This window comes from Melospiza georgiana, chromosome Z (assembly GCF_028018845.1).
Source record: "Melospiza georgiana isolate bMelGeo1 chromosome Z, bMelGeo1.pri, whole genome shotgun sequence".
In the NCBI taxonomy this organism is placed as follows: domain Eukaryota; kingdom Metazoa; phylum Chordata; class Aves; order Passeriformes; family Passerellidae; genus Melospiza; species Melospiza georgiana.
The window spans coordinates 13,895,586-13,922,851 of record NC_080465.1 but is presented as its reverse complement, the minus strand read 5'-3'; the positions used below and the strand labels follow the sequence as shown (position 1 = coordinate 13,922,851).

Below are 27,266 nucleotides of genomic sequence, written 5' to 3'. Positions count from 1 at the left end.
TAGGTAATAAACTCATTAAAGGAGAGAAAAAATTGAGATAATAATTTACCAGGTGTAACTAAAGCTCTGTTAAACTGACTACATTACTTCTACTACTAAGCCAGCTTAGTTAATTTGGCATAGCACTTGTAGCACTGATCTGCAGGGTGACATTTCTCAACCCACCTTTTCCATGGGATATATGTGCAAAATCAACTACGAGGGAAAAAACTCACTTCAGATGTCCTACAGTGACCCAGAGGAGCAGAAATAAAGAAAACACCTGGAAACTAAGCGCATTCTTGAGACAGAATTAGTTTAATTATGGACATCTTTTGAATGAGATTGAGTTATTTCTTCTATAAAAACCTCACATTTTATCAGTATTATACAGTATTATACTGCATCAGAAAAACAAGGCCAAAAAATTTAAAACAGCATTGCAGTTATATATGAAAGGCCACTGTTGTGCTAGTAGGGTTTCCCCTCACAGTTTAGAATTAAGCTGTGAAAGCATCTTCTCAAGTTTTATTGCTAGTGCCATGTTTCCTTTAATCCTTAATCTTCCAGTCATGAAGGCCAGAGTTGGCTTTAATTTACCTAAAAAGAAGAAACAGAATCATCAGAATATCAAAGGAAGTGGAAAAAGCCTTTGCACAGGATAAAGTAATGCCACCACAGTGAAACCTTAGCATCTATACTGCTACCAAGTCCTCCTGGTACGAGCAGGGCACATTTAGGAGACGCTGCTCAGACATGTGCAGAGCACAAGCCCAATGCATTGACTGGTTCTCTCTGAAGATACACTGGCTGCTAAAATGTCAGCACCTGGTTAATAAAAGCAGTGTAACTTTTTGCACTCTTCCTGTTCACAGGATGCAGGAGTGCAGAAAAATCCAAGCAGTTCTTGCCTGCACTCTCCCCAGAGCCACAAAAAGCTGAAAGCTCCTCCAATCCCAGACCACAGAGCGAGAAGCCTCTCTACTCCCCTGTCAGCAGAGGCTTTTCTGGGACAGCTTTTCTGGCTCTCCCGGTACCTGTGGCCCTTGACAAAGGCCTTTGTCCCTCACCTGCGAACATCTTCACAAAGTCGGCACTCGACATGCTCATGACCACATCAGCTGTCACGGGAGCCTTTCCGAAGCCAGCGCTCCCACCCTTGGTCTTCAGGTCAATATACCAAGTGCCTCCACCGTCGCCTGGACAGAGAGCGAAGCGCGGTGAGAAGGCAGCAAGCACTGCCGCGCCCTCCCTCTCTGTCCCGTGCCTTTGCAGCGGCTCCGTGGCAGCCCGCACGCTGGCGGGGCTCTGCCAGGAGTCACCTCTTGTCCCCGTGACGCCCCAAGCGCCGCGGGCTGGGGCCGCGGGCAGGAGAGCCCAGAGGCCGCGCTCTGCTCCAGAGCCGCTGGCAGCTGGCGCTTCTGCCGTGGCCCCGAGAGCGCCCCGAGCGCGGCCACAGCAGCGCCGGGACAGAGGGACAGCAGCGCCCGGGGCTGCTCCAGCGGGCCTGCGGCACCAGCGTCACAGGAACTGAACAGGAGCCCGCCTGCTTCGGGACCAGCTTCAGAGCGTTTCTGTCTGAAAACACCGGGGCCTTTGGCCAGGCAAGGCTGCACAAGCGGTGGGCTTACCAGAGAGCTCAAACTGAAAGACACCCTGAGTACTTCTCACGTACTCCTCAGTCACTGCCCCTTGAATAACTCGGAACGTCTCTGCAACAGGACCCGATGGCATGGCTGCAGCAGATTCTGTCTTTGCCTTGGCCGCATCTGCTCCTTCCTGCTGGGATCTGCTTAATTTCTTCTCCTCTTTGGCAGCACCTATGAGAAAGATTACTTTTCGCTTTCAAATGCAAACCACTTTAAAAGTGTATGTAGAACCATAAGCAGAGAACTCCATTTGAAAGAATTTAAGCTTCAAAGTAGGAAAAGTGGTTCTTTTACTATTTCAGTATTAACACTCATAAAGGATAATTTCTCCACCATGAATCTGAATAGTTGTACATCTCTAAATGTAATTCTGTGATAAATTTTGATTCCTGACAGAGCAAAAGAAAAGCAAAATAAAACCACAGCAAAATTCTAATTTTGACTGCTTACAGGTCATTACAGCCATTCACACAACAGTTTTCTAATGTAATCCATACATGACTACACAACATTAAAAATAAAAAATCTTTGTCTTTAATGGCCATTGCTTTCATCTCAAAATACTTCTGTCTTGTCTATCTTTTAAAGAACATGCATATTTTTACAAATTCTTCTGCAATAGCTTCTAAGGTGGAAATAAATTTACTGCTTTGATCAGTGGCTTACTTCACCCCAATGAGCATGCACATTTAGAAATAAATGAAAGCTTCTGCAATTTACAAAGCCAATCAAGTGGAACAGCCCCTTAAAATGCTGTTGAAAGTCTCTTAGGTATCCTCAGTATCAAAAATACTTAGATCTGTTCTGTGAATGCCTACAGAATAACCTGCACTGGCAGCCCAAGGAACTAACACCATCTGTCCCTGGCAGAATGGTCCTAGTGTGACTGCTCAAGGAGTCTTTCCACAAGAAAGGAACACTTCCAAGCTTGCCTCCTCTACCCTGGCTTTATCCCTATTTTGAAACTCCTATAAAAGCAGTTCAGCACTCTTAGTTGCCCTTCAGCTTGACATAAACCAATTCTGAAAAAGAAAAAGCAATGCTTTTCTAAAAAAAATTCTACGTTTCACCCAACAGCTATTTTAAATGTGCAAATTGTGCACATTTCATGTAAGGAGCCATGGAGGATTTTTGTCATATTCTTTTGTATAAATGAGCAAGGGAAAGGAGATATTCCCACAAAATATGCTGTTTCTGCAAAATATGCTGTTTGCAGTCTAATTTCTTTTTCCAGCAATACTTACCTGTGACCTCCCTACTACCACAATTCAGATGATTAAAGAAGAATTCTTCAAAATAATGCACTGACTTTACACCATGGAAGTCCTGCAAGAGGTATGATTTTTTCCCCCAGTTTTAACTACATAGTAATTTCCATAGATCTTACTCTTCAGATGAGAAAATGGTTTTTGCTAAAAAAGCTTGACTGGAGTCCAAATTCATAGGGGAAAAAAAAAACCAGAGAGCATTCATTATTGTGACTTGAAATTAATTATGGAAATTATGGACTTGTACACATAGTGCTTTCCCTACCATATCCTTCTTGGTTCGTAGCTGTAGTGTCAATTTCAACATCTAAGAAGAAGTCAGGCATCAGAGGGTGACCTAAGAAGGAGGAAAAATGTATTAATAGATCCAAGTAAATCAGATTTGCACAGTAAGAATCCATTTAATCTGAAACTACAGTCAAGTAGTACTGTATCTCAGTTAAAATTTGAAGGAAAAATGTGGCATGAAGTAACATGTTTTGAATTTTTTTCATTTAAAATCTGCCCTAGAAGGCTTCTAAGGTTGCAATGAAGAACATTGGAGAAGAAAAACAACAAAAAAATCTATCTCATTACCTGTTAAATAGTAATATATACATCTACAGTGCAGGTAGGTTTTCTTCTCATTAAAGAATTTCTTAATTTAATTTAATAGACATTTAATTATTAAACTCTCAGTGGATCCATATGGCCTTTCTACTAAGGAATGTTCTCAAAGCTGAGGCAAAGCAACATTTTTATAAACTAATTTAAGAACTCTAAGAAACAAAAGTGTATTAATATTCTCCATATAGTCTTCCCTCCTTCTTGAATTTATTTCTCACCTTTAAAAGATGTCTTTACCTGGTGCAATTGCATAAACATCAAAATCCTTAACTCCTTCTTCTCTCAGCAAAACTTCATCAATAATGAAGTTCCCAGTGAAAGTTTTTGGTTTTGTCAAAATGCAATATGCAGCATCTGCCAGGATGTCTGTTTTCCTGCACTGTTTTTCTATTCCAGCTCCTCCCAGCATATCCATAGCAGCTGTATGTATGGCTAGAAAGTTTAGAGGGCAAGAAAACAAAGCTTTAACACTCATGACATAGAATTCTCATTTCTTTCACAGGTAAACAAGCTTTACCTTCCTTTCAGGCAAAAGGAAACTAGAAGACAGAAGCTGTGAAATACTTCCAACCAATAAATAATTCTTTACAAGCAACAGTAAAAATCCATGAAACTATCACAGGAATCAAAAATGCCAGAACATTTTCTGACAGTCACCTCCCTCTATGTATTTGTCAGCCCACCAGTTTTCCAATAGTTGTTCAGGACATGAAAAACTAACAGGACAACATTTTTCCTGAAAGTGAATGTATGACACATCAGTTATGAAGAGGAATTAGCTTTGGTGATTATCACACTCAAAGTCTTGATGCTTAATTTTAGTCTTTTTGATAACTCCCATGAGCTACTAAAGTGCTCCTCCTAAGTTAATAAACCAAATAACAAAACCCTCACATGACTTGTCCAGTATTTCACAGAAAGGCTGTGTTAGACCTAATAATGAAATCCACATCTCCTAGGCTTCTGATTCTTTTATTAAGCAATTCTGGTACTTCTGCACCATTCTACTAGTCTTCTTTACATTTCTCTCATTGGATCTACTAAAACTGTGGCATGCTGCTCTCTAAGTCTGTGATTTGCTCTTGCAGGCTGAGGTATCCATTCCATTTTTTTTCTTTCTATTCCATGGAAAAACTATCGGGTTGCAGCTTTTGACATTTGCCATCTTACTGTTTTCCCCTCATATGTTCTGCTTCATTAGTTTTTCCCATCTGCTGTTTAAAACTCAAAACTCTGCCCTCAAGTTTTGAGGCAGATTCACAAATCCTTTCCTACATATCAGGCCAGAACATCAGGGAAGCAGAAGGATAAATCTTGAAGGATAAATTTTTGTCTTCCTTTCAGTGCTTCCATTCCACACAAAGTAACAGCAATTTTGGTACAGAAACGATCACAACATTCTGTAAATAGCAAAAAAAATAGGCACTGGGCAGGACACATGTATCTGAACTGGATCATTCATTCACCTTTTAAAGTACATACTGGGAAAAAAAGACCAAAATCTTAAGCACTGGCCTGAGAGCTCCTGTCCAAGTGTACCCTAGGAGAGTGCAGACGTGTGTACATGTCCCTATTGACTACATTACATTAGTTTTCTGTGATGAGAATTAGCTTCTAGGTTTCATTTACTGTTAAGCAGCCTCAGTTTGCTTTTTTTTTCAAATCAATTGAACTGCTACAAACACACAACTAAATAAAAAGTGACAAATAGATATACTGCACATACGTGTAGGTCTACCTAGGTCATTTTCTCATCTTTAAGGAAATCAATAAATTTGCTTTTTTTTTTGTCTTCTGAAGTGATATATGCCCAGCAAGATTTATTTTTTTTAATAGCTACCAACAGTGCAGAGAATATTTTTGTCAAATACTATGATGAAATTTATCAAGTTCTCTTAACTCAAATATATTTATTCTGAGGATTCATTAAGCTGTTCACTTTCCCTGTCCCACAGGTCTGTCACTTCTCTGTTACTGTTAACTATTATTCTTCTGAGCACAGTCACCCTATCTGCATAGACTGAAGCAAAGAGGTTTCAAACAGTACTGCCTCGTAGTCTGGTTGCACATTATTATATTCATTTCATATAAAGGATGCAGGTTTGCCTCTAATGCACATCAATAGACTTCCAGTTCTGTCCCAGGACACCTGTAGTATTCCTCTGCTCTCTTGGTGATGGGACTGCCCCTTGCCCTTTTGACAGATGTCCTCTTTCACTTTTAGATAAATGGAGAACTCTGGCATTTTAGTACCAACATACCTTCATGTGTTTAAAGAATCAGATTAATGAACCGATCCTGGCATCCATACTAATACTGAGGGTAATCACGTTTGTATGAGATGATAGTTGGCTCTTAAATTAAGAACTTTGCAACTGTATTTCAGATACCCTGGAAGTCTGTAACACTGCCTCTCTGGAGGAAGTTAACTTTATCACTTTTGGAAGATAAACCTTTCAAAAGCACATTTTTTTGTACTGGAGAATTCACATATTATTATCTTTTATACTTTATGTCACATCAGTTTTCATGGAGGCACCACTGAATGAGCAGGCATGATTTCTGCAAACAAAAAGCTCTGCTTGTAGACCCTTGATTTTATAAAAAGCTTAATTACTTTTTTTTTAATTTCTTTGCAGCATCTCACATAGATTTTTTTAAAAAGCATTTATTAGAATATATACAGTTTTCATCTGTAAATTGAATCTTCCTGCACTTCCAAGCCTCATGTTCTGCAGGATCCTGTGGGGAACAAGTATCAGCTGCACTCTGTAACTAATAGCAGCTCCCAGAGTGTTTTCTTCTTACTTTAGCAGGTATGGGTATGTTACCAAGGACACAATGGAAATGTAATGCTCAAGAGAATGATATAACTGTATTTGGTTTGGGTTTCCCACTTCCTCACATTAAGAATGTCAGATTTTATAGAAGCTTATTAACGGCACCAAAAATATTCTTTAATACCAGACGACATCTGAGGCACAGGTACTACTACTGATTCTTGGAGTGCGGCAGCATAAGACAAAACTATAAAGAAATAGTGTATTCAACTATGCGATGCAAGTCTTAATGTAACCTGCTTATAAAGTTAGCTGCCCCTCTGAAAAAGTTTCCGTTGTGGAAAGGGTGGAGAAATTCTCACAGGTTCATTTTTCCCTTGCCATTATTTTTCAGGTCAAATTATTCAGGTGGGCAGGAGAAACAGCCATGTTGCAAAATAAATACCTATTATAACCAGCTGGTCTCTGCAGAAAAAAATTCTTTAGGTTTTAACAGGACCCATAAAGCCACTGACTCATTTCCACAATAGTAGTGGATGTTTTTCCAGCACATCCAGAATAAGAAAGCTGTGGAGGATCCACATAATCTGTCTATACCACATATGAAGTGTGTACTTACAAGACACAGGCAATCTTGTAACACCCTTTTTATGAAAAAGTAAGTTAAATTGGTAGTCTGCAGTTTCATGTCTCTCTATCTGAATGAGATCATCTGAATTAATTCCTTTACAATCCCTAATTTTCATAGAAAATATACATTGTTAAATCAGTCAATGACCAAAAACCATACAATGGTAGGTAGAAGGTCACCTCTGTTAATGAGAAACCAAGTTACTCCCACTTACTGGATTCTGAGGGGATATAAAACCCATTTAACAGTGCCATTTTAAAGACAAGACAAAGGGTATGGGTGGGATCTAGGGAGCTAAAGACGAAGAATCAGGTTTCATGGTTCTATTCCAAATGACATAGATACTGAGAAATCTCCATGGAAAATTTTTTGAGGTTTTCCCGGGGCATTCAAGAAGCAAGTATGTGGAAACAAGTGCACATTTCTTTTAACTGCCTCAGAAACAAAAAAAATACAACACAGACTTGAAACCTGAAAGGTGAACTTTGACTCCACCACAAGGCAATCCATATTTTGAAGTTATGCATGTAGTTGCCTTCAGTATATCACAAATGAAGACCTTTTGTCTTCAAAATAGTACAGGTTTTGTGATGATGTAATTTTCGTGAATGATATAATTATAATTTTAAAAGTCTATCCCTTACAAAAAAATTTCTGTGGGTAGAATTCACAGAGTGAGCAGGACTATGGGACATCCATTTACTGGAAGCATTTAAGATGCAAGCATCCAGACCAATGAAAAAGGACCAAGTCTGTCAGGCACACCAACCCAACTGTTCAACTGATGATCAGCTACAGTATTCAAGCACAGAAATTTGGCTGATTTTGTCTGAAATAGTTAAGTTTTTCTCACATTTCTCACCTTAGAGAAAGTAGATCAGAGAGTTACAGTTCCCACTAAAGGTTGAAAGGGGCTTGCAATTCCTAACAGCAGAACGTTGAAAAGTGTCTGTGTACAAACACTTCTTAAACAGGAGCACCATCCTCAGAAGAGGATCTTGGTTCATATTTTTATCTCCTCTTCCTTCTTCCTTCCTTGCACTTGTTAAGGAAATAAACACTGTTGTAATGTTTTCTAACACAATGACTGGGCGCACACCACTAAGGGGCAGGATTACCCTCTGTATGGTATTGATTTTAACACTCTGTATAATTTCTGCCCATAAATATATCTGGGGAAAGAGACTGGCCTCCTTGGCAAACAGCTGGCCAAACCTCCAACAGCAGTCCTTATCCTCACTGACCCACACAAAGCAAATTGAAGCTAATACAACATGGGAGCATTGAGCTATTTTTCTTCCAGAGAGCTCTTTAATTTCTTGTCATTTGCAATCAGATGGTTCTGCGAAAAGCTCTTCACAGAATTGCACTGTGCCAAAACTTCCAGGAATAGGCCTTTTAAAAATTATTTCCGCATGTACAGAGGTATCTGTCTTGTCAGTAAGCTCCTGCTGTCTAACTAGCAAGGAATTCTAAAAAGTACTACATACACAGATGTTCAATACCCACTCATTAAAGCATACAATTATTTTTGTGATTCTGTCCAAACCAAAACACTGGCTGCATCAGAAAAAGCACAGGCAAGCCAAACACCACACACACACTTCAACTGTGTGGTTTTAAACTAGATGAAGATGAGTTTAGATCAAAGTGACAACAGTCTAGTGAGAACTACAGTGAAAACCAGAACCCATAGAGGATGAAGAAATAAAATAAAAGAACTGCTCATAACATATATAAAAGAACACAACATATATAAAAGAAGATAACACATAAAAGAACTGCTTGAATCTATTCCAGAAGAAGTCTGAAGTATATTCAGTGTCAATAAAATAAGCTTTAGCAGAAAAAATGCAGAAAGTCAGTATTTCAGTAATACTAAAAAAAAAAAAAAAAAAATTACCTGTTTTAGGCCATAAAGCATTGACAGCAACTTCTCCTCTAAATTCTTCTGCCATTCCCAAGACACACATGGACATCCCATATTTAGAAATGGTATAAGCTAAGACAAGAAGTGAAAAAATAGAAAAGTTTAGACTCTATGTAAAATCTAATTTTAATTATAAGAGGAATATAAAACAAATAATTGGCTCATATGGAAAATTCAGAGCTTTCAGAAAAAATAGCACTTTCCTAGAGTTAAAATCTCTCCCTTCTACCTGCTATCTCCATCAGCTATAAACTGTAGTCTGTCATCTTTTCACTGCAAACAAAATGAAAACTACACGTTCTGCCAAAAAGAAAGCTGAAGCCTACCTGCATGGTGGATTTTGTCATGCTTTTTATGCAGGCTACACTGACAAGAGTGATCAATTTTTTTTAAGATGCCTAAGGCATAGCAGCTGTTAAGAACCAAACTAGAATCCTATAGACAAAAAAAGTGGGGAACAGGAGTTCTATATCCTTGTTACCTGTCTACTTTGAGAATGGAAACTTGGGAAAAGAACTGGAACTTGCTGGAGTTTAACATGACAAATGTCCAAAATGGAAAGGGTTTACTACAGTTTTAAAATGAGCAACACTAATTTCAACACAATATGGAGCTCTTTTTCCATCTCAAAATAATTTCTCTATTAAAAGATAACACTGAGCTTTATCCATACTAAAAAAAACAGGAAGATGAATCAGTAAGAAAATAAATGTTGGGTTTATGTCTCTATTTGGAGCAGAAAATATGTAATCCTAACAATTCCCATAGAAAAATCACAGACTTACCCTGAAAACAAAAAGCATGGATGATGCCTTGAAACCTGCCCTACATTTTCCCACAAAACAATTTCTTGTAGGTCAGGTACAAAATGCTGTGAGGAACCATTAGTGCCAGTCTGTATGCAGTGCTAAGGATATAAGATCTGGCATTCTGCACTAGCACTACTGCACACTTCACCAGGTACTTACTTGTTTCTCACAAAATACCAACAAAGGCTCTGAAAGCTACTCACCACAATGATTTTTGAACCACATGGGATTCAAATTCATCGGTGGACTAAGGTTCAGGATATGGGGGTTCTTACTCTTCCTCAAGTGGGGAAGACATGCTTTAGACCTAAAAAATAGAAGATAGATTCAGACAAATCAGTCGCCTCTTATTTTATGGAACACCTATAATTACAGTAAAAACAATACTAGTAGACCAGTATTTTCACAACAGACCAAGACAAAGCCTCTTCTCATATCAAGTATTTAACTGATGTAAAGAACAACAACAAAAAAAACCAAAACTGTCAAAGATCACTAATCTCAGGCCTAGTACTCATTCCTGCAAACTGGACCACATTCTCAAATCAGTGCATCAGTTTTGACTGAAGCTAATTTTCCAGATACTCAGAAGCCATAATCTCCTTATAATAGTTCTGGTAGTGGCAACAAAACACTCTAAGGCAACAATGAAAATCAACAGTGTAGAGCATCACGTAGTCATAAAAATATTTTCTTCTGATCCCATACTTATTTCTTCTTTAAAACCATATTGAAGAAATAATACTGCATAGCAGAATGCTATTACAAATATTCCAAAGAAAACTGAAACCCTATTCTCTTTTAAGAGATTTCTACTTTGAATTCACACATCTCTGTAAATTGGAACTTCTGCTTTACAGAAACTGTCTTTTGACTTCACTTCTAGCACTAGGGCACATGTTTATATTTTATCTCTGCTTGAGAATTTTTAATCAAGCTTCACAGGGTGAAAACATCACCACATTAGTGACCAACAGTTCAAAAATTCCAACAGGACCCACGCAGACTCTCAGCCACAAAGGGAACAACTTCACCACCTTCAATAGTAAAATCACCATAGTAGTAGTAAAGTGAATGATTTACCACCTCCTTAATTGTCTTGGGTCTCATTTCTTTTCAGTGGAAGGTTCACTAACAGATGCCTCAATTTCTTAATGCATAGGAACCAAGAAACTTAGTTGCCATAATTGAAGCTTGTTACAATAAATCCCATGACTCAATTGCAGCCATTGATTGCTACAGCCTGATCAGAAGGGACAAGGGAGAAAGGAGGGATGGAGGGGTTGCCCTCTACTTCAACAAGTGCATTGAGTGTGATGAGCCATCTCTGAAGAACAACCTGTGAACAACAACAATGAGCAGGTAAAAGCCTGTGGGTAAGAAACTGAGGCAACAGAGGGAATCATGTGGTTGGTGTCACTACAGGTCCCTGACCAAGAGTAGCCTATTGATGAGACCCTCTTGCTCCAGCTACAGGAAGGATCATACTTACGTACTCTTGTCCTCCTGGGAGACTTCAGACACTCCAGTGTCTGAAGGAAAAGTAGCAAAACAAACTGTAGGCAACCCAAGAGATTCCTGGAATTCATGGAGCATAACTCCTTGATCCAGGTAAAAACCCTACCAGAAGGGATGCCATTCTGGACCTGATGGTCACAAACCTAAGTGAGCTAATCAGGGACATCACGACAGGAGACAGCCTGGGCTGCAGTGATCATGCACCGATGGACTTCACAGTTTGGAGGGAAATGGGTCAGGCAAAGAGCAAAGTCAGGGCCCAGAGCTTCAGAAGAGCAAAATTCCAGTTCTTCAGTGAGTTAGCTAGCAGGAACCCTTGTAATGCTGCCTCCAGAAACAAGGGAGCAGAACAGAACTGGCAGATCTTTAAGGACACCTTCCACAGAGCACAAGAGCTAGTGACCCAATGGCAAAGAAATTGGCAAGGAAGGCAAGAGACTGGAATAGAAGAGTACAAGAACTGCTGGTCAAATTAAAGGACAAGAAACAAGTGCATAGCCAGTGGAGACAGGGAAAAAGTATCCTATGAAGAATAAACAGACTTGTTGTATACATTCGGGGTGAGGAAAGCTAAAGTGAAACTGGAACTGAACTTTACAAGGGATGCAAAGAATAACAAAAAGGGCTTCTACAGATCTGTCAGTCAGCAAAGGAAAGCAAAGAAAATGTATACACATATACCCTGGGATAAGCAAGGCTGGAACATTGGTAGCAACTAATGCAAGAAGGCTGAGGGGCTCAACTTTTTTGCCTCAGTCTTCAATGGCAACTTCTCTTCCCACACCTGTTAAGTAGATGGACAGAAGGATGGGGATTTGGAGAGCAAAGTGTTTCCCACTTTAAGTGAAGATGAGGACTCTGACCATGAGGAGCCTGAACATACACAAGTCCTTGGGGCCTGATGACATGCACCTCACAGTCCTGAGAGAATAGTTTGCCAAGCCACTCCCTATATTTGAAAACTTGTGGAATCAGGTGGAGACCCAAGTGTCTGGAAAAGGGGAAACATACCAATGTTTAAAAAGGGTGGACAGGAGAACCCCGGCAACTACTAACCTGTCAGCCTCACCTCCATGCCTGGGAAGATCTTGGAACAGATCCTCCTAGAATCAGGAGGTGATCCTAGGACAGGGAAGTGATTTGGGACAGTCAGAAGGTCTTCATCAGGGGCAAGTCCTCCCTGATCAACCAAAAGGCTTTCTACGACAGAAGGACTACACCAGAGGTCAAGGGTAGCACTACAGGTGTCATTTAGTCTGTATAGCTTTAGAGAAGGTTCCTCATAACATCCTTTTATGTAACTCGAGGAGAGAAGATTTAATGGGCAGACTGTTCAGTGGATAAAAAATTGGTTGGACAGTGGCATCCAGAGGGTAGTGGTCATTGGATCAGAACCCTGATGGGTATCAGTGACAGGAGGTGTCTCTCATGGGTGGGTATTAGGACCAGTGTTAGTCCATGTCTCCATCAATGACACAGATGAAGAGATCAAGAGCACCCTCAGCAAATTTCCAGATGATCCCAAACTGAGTGGTGCTGTAGACACCACTAAAGGTCAGGATGCCATCCAGAGGAACCTGGACAAGTTTGAAATGTGAGCACATGGGGATCTCATGAGGTTTAACAAGACCAAGAACAGGTGCTGCACCTGGGTCAGGACACTCCCAGTATCAGCACAGGCTGGGGGATGAATGGATGGCTTTAAATTGAAAGAGGGTGGGTTGAGATTAGATATTAGGAAGAAATTCTTTACTCTGAGAGTGGTAAGGCATTGGAACATGTTGCCTAAGAAACTGTAGATTCCCCACCCATTGAAGTGTTCAAGGTCAGGCTGGATAGGCTCAGAGCAACCTGGTATATGGGAGATACCTCTGCTTATGGTGGGGGCTTGGAAGCAGACATTTTTAAGGTCTCTTCCAGCCCTTGGAAGTAGAAAATGTTTTAAGCTTTCTTTCAGCCCAATCCATTCCATGATTTAACAATTCCATGATCCTATGTCAACAGGTATACTCTGTAAGCTGGGGAATCTTTCCTAGTACCACCTCTACACAGGCAAAAAATCCACACCTTTTTTTATAAGCTATTGAAATTTTCTGAACATTAAACTGAAAGTAGGTCTCTACAAATTACAATCAGATTTAACATACAAAGCAATGAGAAAAAAGGGCAAAAATGCTTCACTAGGTTTTCTCAACTGAGAATTACAAAAACAATGACAAAGACCATTCCCTTGAGAGGCGCTGATTTTTCTTATGCTTTTCCCCTTCTAGCACACAGAACCTGATTTTTAATATTTTCAAGGTAGAACAGAACTAAAAATACAGTTTAAGAATTCCCCATTAATTTGGAATAGCTAGATGTAACATCAAGAAACTCACTGCTGCTATTGGATGGGGAGGAGAAGATGGAACTTGCTACAGCAATACAGTTGAATCCATTCAGCAATTTATGAAGAGCTGGGAACCAGACTGATCTGCAGAAAGGAGAATGACAATCAATCTGTTCTAGACAGGAGTACTGGACTAGATGACCTTTAAAGGTGCCTTCTAACCCAAACTATTCTACAATTCTGTGGTGATACTTTGATACAAAGCTTTCTGATCACAGCAAGCAACATCTGGATTTAGAGAATCTCCATCATCTTATGGGCTTTTTTATAAACCCTGTGAAAATCCAAGTCTTCATTTTAAGACAGTGATTTAAATGACATCCTGAAAATGTAATGATGATTCAACCGGCTAAATCCACCTCCTAGCATGTGCAAAATAAGGAACCCAGGAATTGTGAAATCAAATCTTAGTATGTTCATTTAAATAAACAATAGAATTGATAAGCTGAAAGTAGGAGGAGAACACTTTGGATCATGAAGTTACAAGTTCAACATTTCTCTTTTAAGTATGGTGAGTTTTACAACATTTCTCAAGATGAGAAAGAAGCTTATGAGAAGAAAGCTGACAAGTAAGATATTGACTTGATGTATGCAAAAATGTAGTCATTTTGCTTGAAATGAAACAGCACCAACATTTAACAAAGCCAAGCTGGAGCTTCATTTGAAAGAAATTACTTTTTTCTTCCTACATGCATGGAGGGGCTTGTGAACATTTAATGACTTCAGTAATAACGTTTCTGTTTACTCCAACTAGCAAATAATTCTTGGAAATATTAATTCAAATCAGTTGACCAATTTCCTGTGAGTACATGCAGAATATCTGCACTCAAATTCTAGGACAGTAAGACAGCTACAGAATTTCTCAGAAAAACTGAAATAACATCATGCATTCTGTTACAATTGCTTTGCTTCCTTCTCTCAGCACTTACGTAAGATAGGTTCCTCGTACATTGACATCCATCATGAGATTGACCTTCTTTGTTGCTGTTTCCAAAGTGCCCGTCAAAGAGATGGCGCTTGCATTATTCACCAAAATATCAATCCCTGTTTTAAAGTAAGCCATTTCACATTAGCATTTAAAGAAAAAAAATTAGTAAGGCAGGCAGTTCTTTTTTCTCTTTGTTTGAACAATCTGCCTGTTAATGCCTGCCTTCCCCCACACCTTAACTTACCTCCAAAAGTCTTAACAGCTTTCTCCACGGCATTAATGATTTGCTGTTCTTCTCTCACATTAACAATGCATGGCAAAGCCTTTCCTCCAGCTGCTTCAACTGCACAATTAAAAAATTAAACATTTAAAAATTTGCTCTCAGATGGGACAACTAACATAAACCTTCTGAGAACCTCTCAAGCAATGACAACTTCAAGATGGCACTGAAAATCACACTCTCATATTGTGACCTTTTAACACATCATATGAGGAACAGGGAAGCCAAAACAGTATCTTAGCACTGCAAATGTTTATTTCATACATCTCAAGTAGCATAGCATTTTTACATTTATATATATACATCCATCTTCATTACTGTAGCATTACAGCATTCCTGGGAGGCAAGAGAAACACTAAGCATAATTTAGTAAAGGTGAACTCAAACTTAAGAGTCTATGCATTTTTCCACTCAGGTACAGCAATTAAGCAAGGGTATACACTCAGCCAAGCACCTTCACTTGTAACAACTTACTTTCTTGTGCAGCAGTGTAGATAGTCCCTGGAAGAGTAGGATGGGGCTCAGCTGTCTTGGCAGCTATCACAATGTTGGCACCGTCCTTGGCAGCTTTCAAAGCAATGGCCTTGCCAATGCCCCGGCTCGCACCTGTGATGAAGAGAGTGCATCCTGCCAGTTTCCTAAAGGTGAAGGGGAAAGTGGACAGTAAAGAAGAGAAGAATAAAGCAGAAGCTGTTAATCATTTGACTTTTATCAGACTCTAAGGGCAAACGTAATTAGGACAGTCTCCCAGCCAGAAAAACGCCTTCACCCTTTTACTAAGAAAACAGCCCAAAGAACACAAAAGGGATGGTTACAGCTACAGAGAAGTGCACTGATGTAAGACCACATCCCAAGTTTGCAAACACTACAAAGAAAGTTACCCAGTTACATTTCTCCCTTTTTGTAAAAAGATCCAACACACTGTATCACAACAGAGCTGCTATGTTCTCAGCAATGGAAAAGAAGTAATTTGTAAAAACAAAATGCCAGTTTCCAACAAGACAACACACCTACACAGATCTCTGAATTCTATTAATCACAATGCTCTAAATACAAAAAACTGATGTCTCAATGGGGTATAAAGTCTGGAACCACAGCACCATATGCAAATGCCAGAAGCTTTATTTTCAGAAATGGCAATTTTTCTCTTAAATTTTTCTCCATACTCAACAGCTTCCCAGTAACTGTGTGTAGTCCAGTGGATCCTCCCATAAACAGGTCCAATCAACTGAGAGAAACTATCAAGTTTTAAAGCTTAAGAAGGATGTCTGGCTAACACAGTATCCCTGATTTTTTGGAAAGACAAATATCAACTCCACAAACATATTCAATGATAAAGTCTTTTAGACAACAGGTTTGCATATGAAGGAATGTGTGTTTCAGTGCTTTACATAAGGGTCATGTTTCTTTATGTAACACTCTAGCAAAACGCAGGAGGTTCAGATTTTAACTTCAGTTGAAGAATTCATATAAACTATGTGCAACAGCAACGTCAATTTTTGCTTGCATCACAAAAGTCACACCATAAATGTTACAAAAGCTTACACTCTGAGCTTCCATTAATTTTCCTTTCAGACTGGGCCAAACTTAGTATTGTTTCTCCCCATCTGGTTTCAGGTATGTTTTTCCCCTCTAATCTGAGCACTTAAATGCTCTCTAGGAGGATGTTTGCTTTCAAAAGGCAGAAAATTGGAATGGGGCAGAAAGGGGGAGACGCCTCTTCCCCTGAAGCGGCAAGGCTAGGTAGGCATCTACAGGATCTCAGAAAGTCAACCATGTCCAGAAGATGTCATTTCAAACAGCTTTTATCTGCAAAATCTTAGAGTCTTAGAGTCTTAGAAAGGCACAGGAAGAAAAATATCTAAACAGAAGAGTGAACCACAAAAATCTACTGATATGAACTCAGTCACACAGTGAGGAAAGTTAAACTGTGGAATACATAGTCAAAGTGTAAAAGTCAGTGAAGTAAGGTCAGAACCTAGTTTCTACCTCCTTCAACCAATCAATATGAGGTCAGCATAATTCACCTTTGTCAGAGAAGAGGCAAATGGACCCCCTAGAAGAGGGGTCCAGCAGGAGGCAGCTCTGGAGGAGAAAAGAGCAGAGAAAAGCTGATAGGGCTTTAAGCCCTGCCTGCGGCTGGAGTGATCTACTCAGGAAGACAAGAAAGTGTACCAGAGACCAGCAGGACTATGCAGGGAACTTAGCTCCCAAGAAAAGTGTCATACAGGGAGTGGGTGCAAAGACAGGCCACAAAGAAGGAATTAGAAACACTGCCAGGGCACATTGGGGTGGTGCCAGTAAAATCAAAGTTCACCTGCAGCAGAAGCTTGTGAAGGACATCAAAAGCTCAGAGACTTCTGCTACACTGGTAGGGATAGCAGGCCCTTTGTTTAAGAGAGTGGGTGAATGCAAGTCTTTCAACACGGCCATAGTATTTTTGCTTCATATTTAAGACACGATGCCATGATCTGAATGCATGTGCAAATGACAGGTAAAAAACTAGTTGGTTAGTCAGGGTCAGAGGCTGGTGGTTAGTCATATTCGCAAGACTAAGGATTTCTTTCTTAATTCACTTAGCAGCCCAGTAGTTTAAAGTTCATAAAGCACATCTGCCTGGCTAAAATATCTTATGACCTGTATTGTGAAGGTCACATCTGCATCACTTCCATTAAGAGCTGAATTCTGCTAATAAGACAGAAAACATCAAATTCACATCTGTGCCCTACAATCTTGCAAAACAAGATCGGTTCCTTTCCCACCACAGATGACTGCCAATAAAGACCTTCAGGTCACATCAGGGACACTTTTAATGACTTACACAGATGCTAGGAATTTAATAATCCTCTTTATAACACACAGGAACTAATAATAACTTATCTTCCCAGCTGTTATCTGAAAAGCCAAAAGGCAGAAAACACCTCTAAATTAAGATCCTATACAGGAAGAAAATTTGGCTGCCAGGTAAGACAGTAGTAAAAGACTATAATACTAAACAACAATAACAAAAATAATAACAAAAACAGCAACAACAACAATACTAATAGTAATAAGCAATTATACTTTAATAAAAATGTTCCATATGAAATTACTGATACACTGCCTAATTTACATTAAACTCCTCCAGTAACTGCTTCCCTTGCATAAGGCACCGTTCAAGTCCCCTGTACGACCCGCACTGCTCGTCCTAGGGCTCGGGTGCTGCCCGGGCCCCTCGGACACGCGTGTCCTCCGCCACAGCTCCTCGCCCTCGGCCGCTGCGGGTCCCGCTCGCCCCGCACGGCGACAGCGCTCAGGGTGTCCCGCGAACCCCCAGCGGCCCCGGCCGCAGCCCGCCCGTCCCGAGAGCCCCTGGCGGGCGGCGCAGCCCCGTCCCGGCGTGGCGGGGACACCTTACCCGGTGTTGGGCAGCATGGCGGCGCGGGCAGCCGGGCCGGGGCAGGGGCAGGTCCGGGGCCGCTCCGCTGCGCAGCCGCCGCGGCCGCTCGGGGCGGGGCGGGGCCGGGACCAGGGCCGGGGCCGCTCCCCCGCCGGGCCCTGCCGGTCTGCCCGGGGGCTGGGGCACAGCGCGGGTGCCAGGCTCGGGCTGCGAGCTCACCTGAGACTGGAGAAAGGCCTACGCGGGATGAAGAATGGATCTGGAAGGCTTTCCGTATCCTTTCGTTCTCCCGTCGTGTGTATGAAACTTTGCTTTGGTCTCCTGCCAATTCCACTCAAATCACTGGAGCTTTGCCTCCGTCTCATCTTCTGGAGTGCTGTGTCCAGTTCGGGGCTCCTCAGGACAAGAGAGACAGGGAGCTACTGCAGTCAGTGAGGTGGGGGAGCACTAAGGCGATTTGGGGCCTGGAGCCCTTCTCTTCTGAGGGCACACTGCCGGAGCTGGGCCTGTTAGTCCAGAGATGAGTGCGACGGGATCTCCTTAATGCATATGCGTATCTCTAAGCTGGATGCCAAGACCGTGGTGCCAGACTCTTTTCAGTGGTGCCTAGAGACAGAATAAGGAGCAGTGGCCATAAACTAAACTACAAGAATTCCACTGAAACATGACAACTTCTTTGTGTTGAGGGTGGCACTGCACTGGAACAGGCTGCCTGTGGGGGCTGTGTCATCTGCTCTAGGTCACCATGCCTTGACACGGCGGTTGGAGTAGATAATCTCCAAAAGTCCCTTGCAACTCTAATGATTTTGTGACTCCCTGTTTATTAGATAGCCTGAAGTAGGATCCTGTGTCTTTGTTCACCCAGCCACACCTATCCTGTCCTTCATCCTTCCACTAGTACCTCTCTTATTTCACAATAACTTCAAGGTCATCCCTCTCCTCTGTGCCCTGCATGTATAACTTTTCCTTGTCCTCCCTCTGTTGCCCAGTGAAGACTCTGACTTCCTCCCGTGCTTGCCATGCTGACCACCTGTTACTGTGGTTAGCAAATCTTCCACCAGGTTCCACCTTTGGCTTGTCTTTCCTCCTTCAGCTCTCACAGAGATTCTGTGCAGCACCTTGAGAAGGCTTCAGGTTTCACAGAGAGCTGATGGCAGAAGGGGAAATCACCTGGTAGATCTGAACCTGCTGGAAGAATTGTGACAGATGGTTTTACTGACTTCAACAGAAATCAAAGTGAGCCCTGATTAGATGAACTAGCCTGTGTATTAATATAATGGTGGTTGTTGGTTCCCTTCACTGTAGTTCACAGTGTTGCAGGGCTGCAGACTCCTGCATGACTGAGGTGAGAGCAGGCTAAAGGGGCCAAGGGCTGTCTGAGCACTTTGTAACCTCCATAACGTCTCCCATACCACCTGCTTTGCCAGGGTTGACATCCAGCACAGACGGAAGTGATAGTGCTTTGCTAAGATCCTCAGGCATGCTTTTCCTTCATTCTCCCTGCAGCCACTCAGCCCAAATGACCAATGCACGGCTTGAGTGCGTTGGTCATTTGGCATACCCAGGCTGTAAGCCTCATGCCTGCGGTGTTCTCCATGGAAGTGAGCCGTAGTGACTGTGTGTAGAGAGCCGCCTTTCATCTACATTCACAGGCACCTGCAGGAGAAACACCTGGGCATCACTGTTCTGCCATCTTCCCCTTGAGTGTTTGTTTTGTTTCCTGGTTTGTTTTTTTTTTTCTCTCTCTCCAGAATGTAATAGGGGAACTGAAGTGATGGGCTGTATCAGGAGGGTCAGTTTGCCTCCTGGAAGGCTTTTTTAAGCATGAGGGGCAGAAGGCATTGAACAGGCACTGCAGAAGGTGGAAGGCTCGAGCACTGAGTTTCAGCTCACCCTGCCTCACTTCAGGTGCTGAGCAGGGAAACACGGGTTTACCATGGGCTGAGCACCCTGTTGTCTGTGCTTGCAGTCCTGTGCTCTGCTCTCTACACTGCAGAAACCCCGCGGTCCTGGGGGACAGGGGGAGGACACCCCTCTGCTCTCCCAAGTGCCCTTGCCTCCGATGGTGCAGCATTCACCCGGAGTTGGCTCCTGACCCCGCAGCTACTCGCAGGAGAACGTGGAGCGCCCTTTCCTTTCAGAACGACTCCTTTAATGTCGGTGTTGGCCACGGGCCTTTGCCTTGCGCAAGGCGGCCGTGCCGCGCTGCCGCCCCGGCTGTGCCCGCTGTCCCCGCGCTCTCGGCTCTGCCGCTGCCTCCCTGCGCCGGCTGCGCCTCCTGCGGACCCCCGGCCGGGCTGAGCCGCCTGCACTTTCAGAATTGGTTTATGTCAAGCTGAAGGGCAACTAAGAATGCTGAACTGCTTTTATAGGAGTTTCAAAATAGGGATAAGGCCAGAGCAGAGGAAGCAAGCTTGGAAGTGTTCCTTTCTGATGGAAATACTCCTTGACTGGTCACGCTAGGACCGTTCTGCCAGGGACAGATGGTGTTAGTTCCTTGGGCTCCTAGTGTTGGTTATTCTGTAGGCATTCACAGAACAGACCTAAGTATTTTTCATACTGAGGATACCTAAGAGACTTTCAAAAGCATTTTAAGGAGCTCTTCCTGCTTGATTGGCTTTGTAAATTGCTAAAGCTTTTCTTTATTGGAAAAGCTTTTCTTTAGTGTTAAATGTGCATGTTCACTGGGATAAAAATGCTGTTCAAGTTGATGTGCTTAAACAGAATTCTCTGTATTTTACGTAGAATTCTCTAGATCTTTAGGCTCTGAGTCTTGAAACAGAATTCCCTGTCCATTCCTTTGATCTCTGATCCAGATGGAAGTTGATGGTATCATTCTCTCCTTTAACCCCTCTTTTAAATGCAAAATGATGTTATCAGGTGGGTTAAGCAGATGTTGCTCAATGTTTATGGAAAGCTTTTGTATTTTATGACTTGCCTGGCAATTGTCTGAGAAGATGACATCTTCTTGGACACTCAACCTGAAGTTCTGCACGTCCCGAACTGAACTTTGCTTGGGTCTGAGTAGGGGACATCTCCCCAAACGACCAGCAGGGACCACTAGAGACCCCCGAGGAGGCCTACGCAGGTGCAGTGACACTGCATAGGGTTGCACAAATTAAGCAATTCTGCAGTAGGCAGGGGTAACTGTGTATTAGATAGGCAGGTTTATGTAGATTTCAGTGTGTGAATTCTCTCACATTTTAATCCTTGATTGGCTTGATTTGTGGAAAATCTCTGCTTTGCATCTCGGGCAGAATAAACGTCTCCTTTCTAAACCCTTTGTCCATGTTTAGCGAGTTCTGAAAGTTGGCAATAGAAGCGGTAAATGATTTACACTTTAGAAGCCTTTGCAGAAGAATTAATTTATTGGAGGTGCTGCCCAGGCATTCAAAGAGGAGAAGAAATTAAGCAGATCCCAGCAGGAAGGAGCAGATGCGGCCAAGGCAAAGACAGAATCTGCTGCAGCCATGCCATCGGGTCCTGTTGCAGAGACGTTCCGAGTTATTCAAGGGGCAGTGACTGAGGAGTACGTGAGAAGTACTCAGGGTGTCTTTCAGTTTGAGCTCTCTGGTAAGCCCACCGCTTGTGCAGCCTTGCCTGGCCAAAGGCCCCGGTGTTTTCAGACAGAAACGCTCTGAAGCTGGTCCCGAAGCAGGCGGGCTCCTGTTCAGTTCCTGTGACGCTGGTGCCGCAGGCCCGCTGGAGCAGCCCCGGGCGCTGCTGTCCCTCTGTCCCGGCGCTGCTGTGGCCGCGCTCGGGGCGCTCTCGGGGCCACGGCAGAAGCGCCAGCTGCCAGCGGCTCTGGAGCAGAGCGCGGCCTCTGGGCTCTCCTGCCCGCGGCCCCAGCCCGCGGCGCTTGGGGCGTCACGGGGGTCAAGAGGTGACTCCTGGCAGAGCCCCGCCAGCGTGCGGGCTGCCACGGAGCCGCTGCAAAGGCACGGGACAGAGAGGGAGGGCGCGGCAGTGCTTGCTGCCTTCTCACCGCGCTTCGCTCTCTGTCCAGGCGACGGTGGAGGCACTTGGTATATTGACCTGAAGACCAAGGGTGGGAGCGCTGGCTTCGGAAAGGCTCCCGTGACAGCTGATGTGGTCATGAGCATGTCGAGTGCCGACTTTGTGAAGATGTTCGCAGGTGAGGGACAAAGGCCTTTGTCGAGGGCCACAGGTACCGGGAGAGCCAGAAAAGCTGTCCCAGAAAAGCCTCTGCTGACAGGGGAGTAGAGAGGCTTCTCGCTCTGTGGTCTGGGATTGGAGGAGCTTTCAGCTTTTTGTGGCTCTGGGGAGAGTGCAGGCAAGAACTGCTTGGATTTTTCTGCACTCCTGCATCCTGTGAACAGGAAGAGTGCAAAAAGTTACACTGCTTTTATTAACCCGGTGCTGACATTTTAGCAGCCAGTGTATCTTCAGAGAGAACCAGTCAATGCATTGGGCTTGTGCTCTGCACATGTCTGAGCAGCGTCTCCTAAATGTGCCCTGCTCATACCAGGAAGAGCTGGTAGGAAAATAACCTGATTTGTTTCATCTTCCCTGAGAGATTGGAGCCATATGGTCTTTTCTTAGTTAAATCAGTCATAATCTAATAATTTCATTAAGTAACAGGATATTGCATCTGATGTAATTTACTCCTCTTGCAGGAGTGTTTTCTCGTTCCAGAGAATGTATTTACTGATTAAGTATTGTTGGACAGAAGACAGTGTCTTAACATTTCATAATGTTAAAAATGCTACACTTCTTTTTAAGTGTGATTTCCACAAGTATCACTATTCAAAACAGCTCGAAACCTTTTTTAACACACTTCAAAATGGAGTCAGAAGAGAACAGATTAATAATGACAAAAAAAGTTATCCATTAAGTTAATAATTGTAATCAAGTCCTCAGAAATGTTTTTACAGATGACTTGAAAAGTAAATTCTACTTCAATTAATCCGCCTCCTCCTTTACTGCAAAGTGATTCAATATTGTAAAATATCTTTAGATACAGATATATAGAAATTCTTTGTTAGATTTAGATATTGGAAGTGTGTGGGATTTAATCACAGATTCTGATTTAGCATTTTTACCACGTGGATAAAACTAGGAAGTATATTCCAAAACAGAATTTCTAAATTCACTCAAAAACCCTACTCTAGGGATATTACTGTTTCCTGTGCATGGCCTATATCCAGATCGTTTTAATTTTCTGATGGTTCTGTTTTTTCATTTTAGATAAGCTAAAGCTATTCATGGCTTTCATGCCAGGAAATTCTAGTATTAAAGGTGATATGATCCTAACACTGAGTCTGGAAAAGATGCTGCTATAGTTGAATTTTGAACACTAACAGAATACTGGTCTTTCTTATGTAACTACAATGCTATTTTAAAACACCAGTCCTCATTTTTTGCTGATGCAGCATAAGATCAATAGATTTTGTAATTGCTAAAGAAATCACAACTCAAGTTGATTATAATACCCAAGAGCAAACATGGCTTTTTAAAATAACTTTCTGTAAAGCTTCAAAAAACAATCATGTCCCAAAATTCTGGTGTTTCAAGAACAGAGTTTTTAATTTTCACTTCTTTATTTTTTTTCTGACTGCAGACTGTCCTGTGTCACTGTGAGATGCAAGCCTAAGAGACCTTTATTTCTTATCATGTTTTCTCTGATATCTAAGGAGGTATAAGTTCTTATCCAATGATTAGGGGATGCACAGCATGTTTCCTGTAAGAGCTGAAGTCAGCACTAACTTTTCCTCTCACTGGGATCAAATGGTATTTTTCTGCCAATTCATACAAAGCTTGTATGAATTGACCATCCCTATCAGATGTTATTTTAAAAGGCTAATGATCTTGAGATATTGAAAAGGTCCACTGTGCACTCTTAGGACAAGACCTACAATGGATGCTATAGTAGAGGAATTATTGCAGCTGTTTGTCTTCTGCAAAGGATTTTTGCATGAGGTCAAAAGTGTTTCTTTTTATTCTATTGCTCACTTCACAGATTTGGAGGCCCATAAAAATGAAATTACTAAAAACTTGTAACTGTTTTGCTACTGAGAGTAACTGGAGAGAAAGTTACAGGTTTTTTGGGTGATGATGAATGGAGAGAAAGGCTCCAGGACGTGCATAAGAGAGACACGATCTGCAGGCTGCTGACACTGGTGAGCAGGACTGATGGCTCGTCGCACTGCAAAGGTAATGTGACCCTGGTGTGTTCTAGGGCTCTGTTTAGACGTCTTCCACCGGCTCAGCAGTTGCCGGTCTCCGCCGGGGCTGGGAGCAGGCGGTGCCAGCAGAGGGAGCAGGCAGCGCACCGCAGCGGGGCTGCCTTGGGCACCCCGCCCTGCTGCCCGGCCTGCCGCGGGCTTGCTTGGGGGCTAGACTCGCCAAGGTGCACCATGATCTTTTTCTGCTTAAAGCACGCGTCACATGTGGGATGGGGTTGAGATAAGCAGGTTTGCAGCAACTTAAAAATCTGTGTCTGTGCCTTGCATCGTCTTACCTTCCTTCCCTCATTCCTGATATAAAGTTCTTGCTCCGGAGCAGGAATGAGGTGTAAGGTGTGTACTTCTAGATGACAGAGCACCAGTAATTGTCATATTTATTTGAACCACTGAAATAATCAGTGAGAGTAATATTTTGGGGAGAGACTTGGTTTGGAAGAGTGTTAGCCTGAATGCTTAAAATCAAATGAATGATAAAAATCAAACCCAGTGAATCTTCATATAATGTCCATGTAATCCATATAGTCTGTATAATGGTGTCTTGCTTAATTAGTTCTATGCATCATTCTGTCCTAGAATAAGATGGTGCTTTGTATAGCAAAGTTAAGCTCTAATTGACTAAATATAACTAGCACAAGCAATAATACATAGAGACAGTACCTTTTACTGGGGTGGCCTGTAGCTCTGCTTCCCACCATTTCTACTAGGGCCTAAGAATAAGACTTTGCCAGCTGTCTGGAGACAGTATCATCACACCTCTTGAGACAGGTTTACCTGCACAGAATTTTATCAGTGTGGTCCAGACTTCAACTTGAAGTTACTGTAGGGGAAAAAGAACAGAAAGAAAAGGAAGTGCCTGACAAGTATCCAGCCAAGTAATGAAGCAATGTGGCCCCCAGAAGAGTGTCCTTTCCAGAGTCAGCAAGCAGTGAAGATGAGGAAAGTGACTATAATTGTTGTTGTCAGGCTTTCTCCTCTGTCAATTCTGCTCTTGGCATTAGGAGCCAGCCAAGCTACCGCTTGGTTGTTCCTGTGTATGATGCTGTCAGTGCTGACAGGATCACATTTAAGCAGTCACAGGTGGTGTATGTCAGTCACTCCATTTGCGCATATTTATGGTTGGTAATGCTTACGGGTTATTTACATGATTATTATCTACTGTTCTATTTGCTAACTCTTGCTTTTCCCCTTAATACAAACTGAAGTTACAAAACAGATAGGAAACCCAAGGGGAAGAAAGATGAGATTATTGGACTCTGAGCAATTGCTTTCTATGAGAATCTACTGAGATTTGCAAGTGGAAGGCCAAGGCAACGGCACAGGAAGGAGAAGGGGGAAATACTGACACAGCAGCTTGGGTCAAAGGCTGCAGGGCTGCAAGTGATTGCTGGGCCCTTAAGGGGCATAGAAAGCACTTGGCATTGCAAAGATGACATCACTTGTGCATGTCTGTGTGCAGCAATTGATATGTCTGCCAGTTGCTGCTCAGTGCTAAAAGACAGCTTTTGCAATGAAATTGTGATCACAAGGTGTGACTGGGAAGCTGCCTGCATATTAGAACCTAACAACCAAGGAGGCAGAAAAATGTGCACACTCTCTTGGCATGACATGGTTAAACTCAAGCTTTATGGTTACCTCACTAGAAAATGAAGCAATGAAGGAAAAGTGGGTTCTATCAAATTTCTTAACTGTGAGCAGCAATTTTGAGCTTTTTTACCTGTTCTCACTTTCTCCCAGTCATAAGAGTCGCATGGCGTGAGCAACAACTCTGAAAGCAGACCTTTTCATCAGTGGTTAAAGTTTTAGCAGGGTGGGGGATAAGTACAACACCATTATTTTCAGTCATGATCTTTGTCATAACTTTGATTGTGAGTTTGGGTGAGTTGTAGTATTTGGTGAACAAATAACAGAAAATCAGTGTGATGGATCTTTTTCACCAAGAAACATATTTCATACTATTTGTAATATTTTCTCCAGAAGGATGTTGTCAGCTATTTCTTTATTCATACCTTCCTATTTATACTAAATAACTGAATATGATAGAGGGGAATTTTGAGATCCAGACTTTACTGTAAAAGCAGTGTCTAGGTCACATCTATTCACTGAAGCAGGTCTCTCAAACTTTGAAATTTACCAGGCCAAAAAGGGAGGGAAGAAAATAATACCATAGTTGCCTGAACCCAGAAACCTTGGGAGGAAACACTGGCTCAGTTGGGTTTTTGTGGTTTTTTTTTGTTTTGTTTTGTTTGTTTGTTTGTTTTTCCCAGAGGAATAAAGGCTCCTGTGACAGCCAGCTGTCCTAAGTAAATAATGCCCCATATTCGTATTTACAAACTTCTCTGCTATTTTTTTCTTCTCTTTGAAGAAAATGAGGGCCTCCCAAAGACACACGTAGGAGACTATGTTGTCAGCCTGTTACAGTTACAGGTGGGCAATTGCAAGAAAGGCTGGAAATAGCTCCAGGATTTCTGTGGTAGAGCCACAACTCAGCTCCCGCATAATTCCAGTTCTGTCATTGCAAAGATTTCCCCACTCTCTGTCTTCTTGCGTTTGCACTGTGAGCTCCTTAAGGCACCCTGTAAAACAGGAGTTCAGCCCTCACAGCCTAGCATTGATGTTCCAACTGTGGGTCTGCTACAGCCTTCATATGCCATTTGCAGAGAGCCACCCCCTTTTGGGGGGACTGAGCCCAGGAACTCACAGCTAGCAGTGTGGGTGGGTGAAGAGCATGATCCGGTTATGTTTTAAATCCACTCTCTGTGTTTTAAAGGTAAACATTAGGTAATAACTTGAGGCCACAGACTGGAGACCAAAGCATCATGGTTTCTTAGACAGAAAAAGCCCAGTGTCCTTATCTTATATGGAGAAACTACACACTGTATGTTCAGACAAATCTCTCTCATATAATTAGCACACA

The 27,266-nt window shown here is 42.3% G+C and overlaps 2 protein-coding genes across 2 annotated transcripts; one reads left to right on the top strand and one right to left on the bottom strand.

The window, feature by feature from the left end:
• Positions 1-284: 284 nt before the first annotated feature.
• On the bottom strand, positions 285-18,204 carry HSDL2 (hydroxysteroid dehydrogenase like 2). Its single transcript, XM_058043632.1, has 11 exons — positions 18,165-18,204; positions 15,242-15,405; positions 14,732-14,830; positions 14,489-14,603; positions 9,856-9,959; positions 8,817-8,915; positions 3,740-3,934; positions 3,162-3,233; positions 1,611-1,799; positions 1,050-1,178; positions 285-579 (listed from the first exon to the last, which is right to left on the bottom strand). Exons 1-11 carry the CDS (start codon positions 18,179-18,181, stop codon positions 467-469), a joined length of 1,296 nt encoding a protein of 431 aa, XP_057899615.1. The 5' UTR covers positions 18,182-18,204; the 3' UTR covers positions 285-466.
• A 3,328-nt stretch (positions 18,205-21,532) lies between these two features.
• Positions 21,533-24,250, top strand: LOC131096117 (hydroxysteroid dehydrogenase-like protein 2). The gene is made up of 3 exons (XM_058044373.1): positions 21,533-21,719; positions 22,153-22,281; positions 24,127-24,250. Exons 1-3 carry the CDS (start codon positions 21,617-21,619, stop codon positions 24,165-24,167), a joined length of 273 nt encoding a protein of 90 aa, XP_057900356.1. The 5' UTR covers positions 21,533-21,616; the 3' UTR covers positions 24,168-24,250.
• The last annotated feature ends 3,016 nt before the right edge of the window (positions 24,251-27,266 follow it).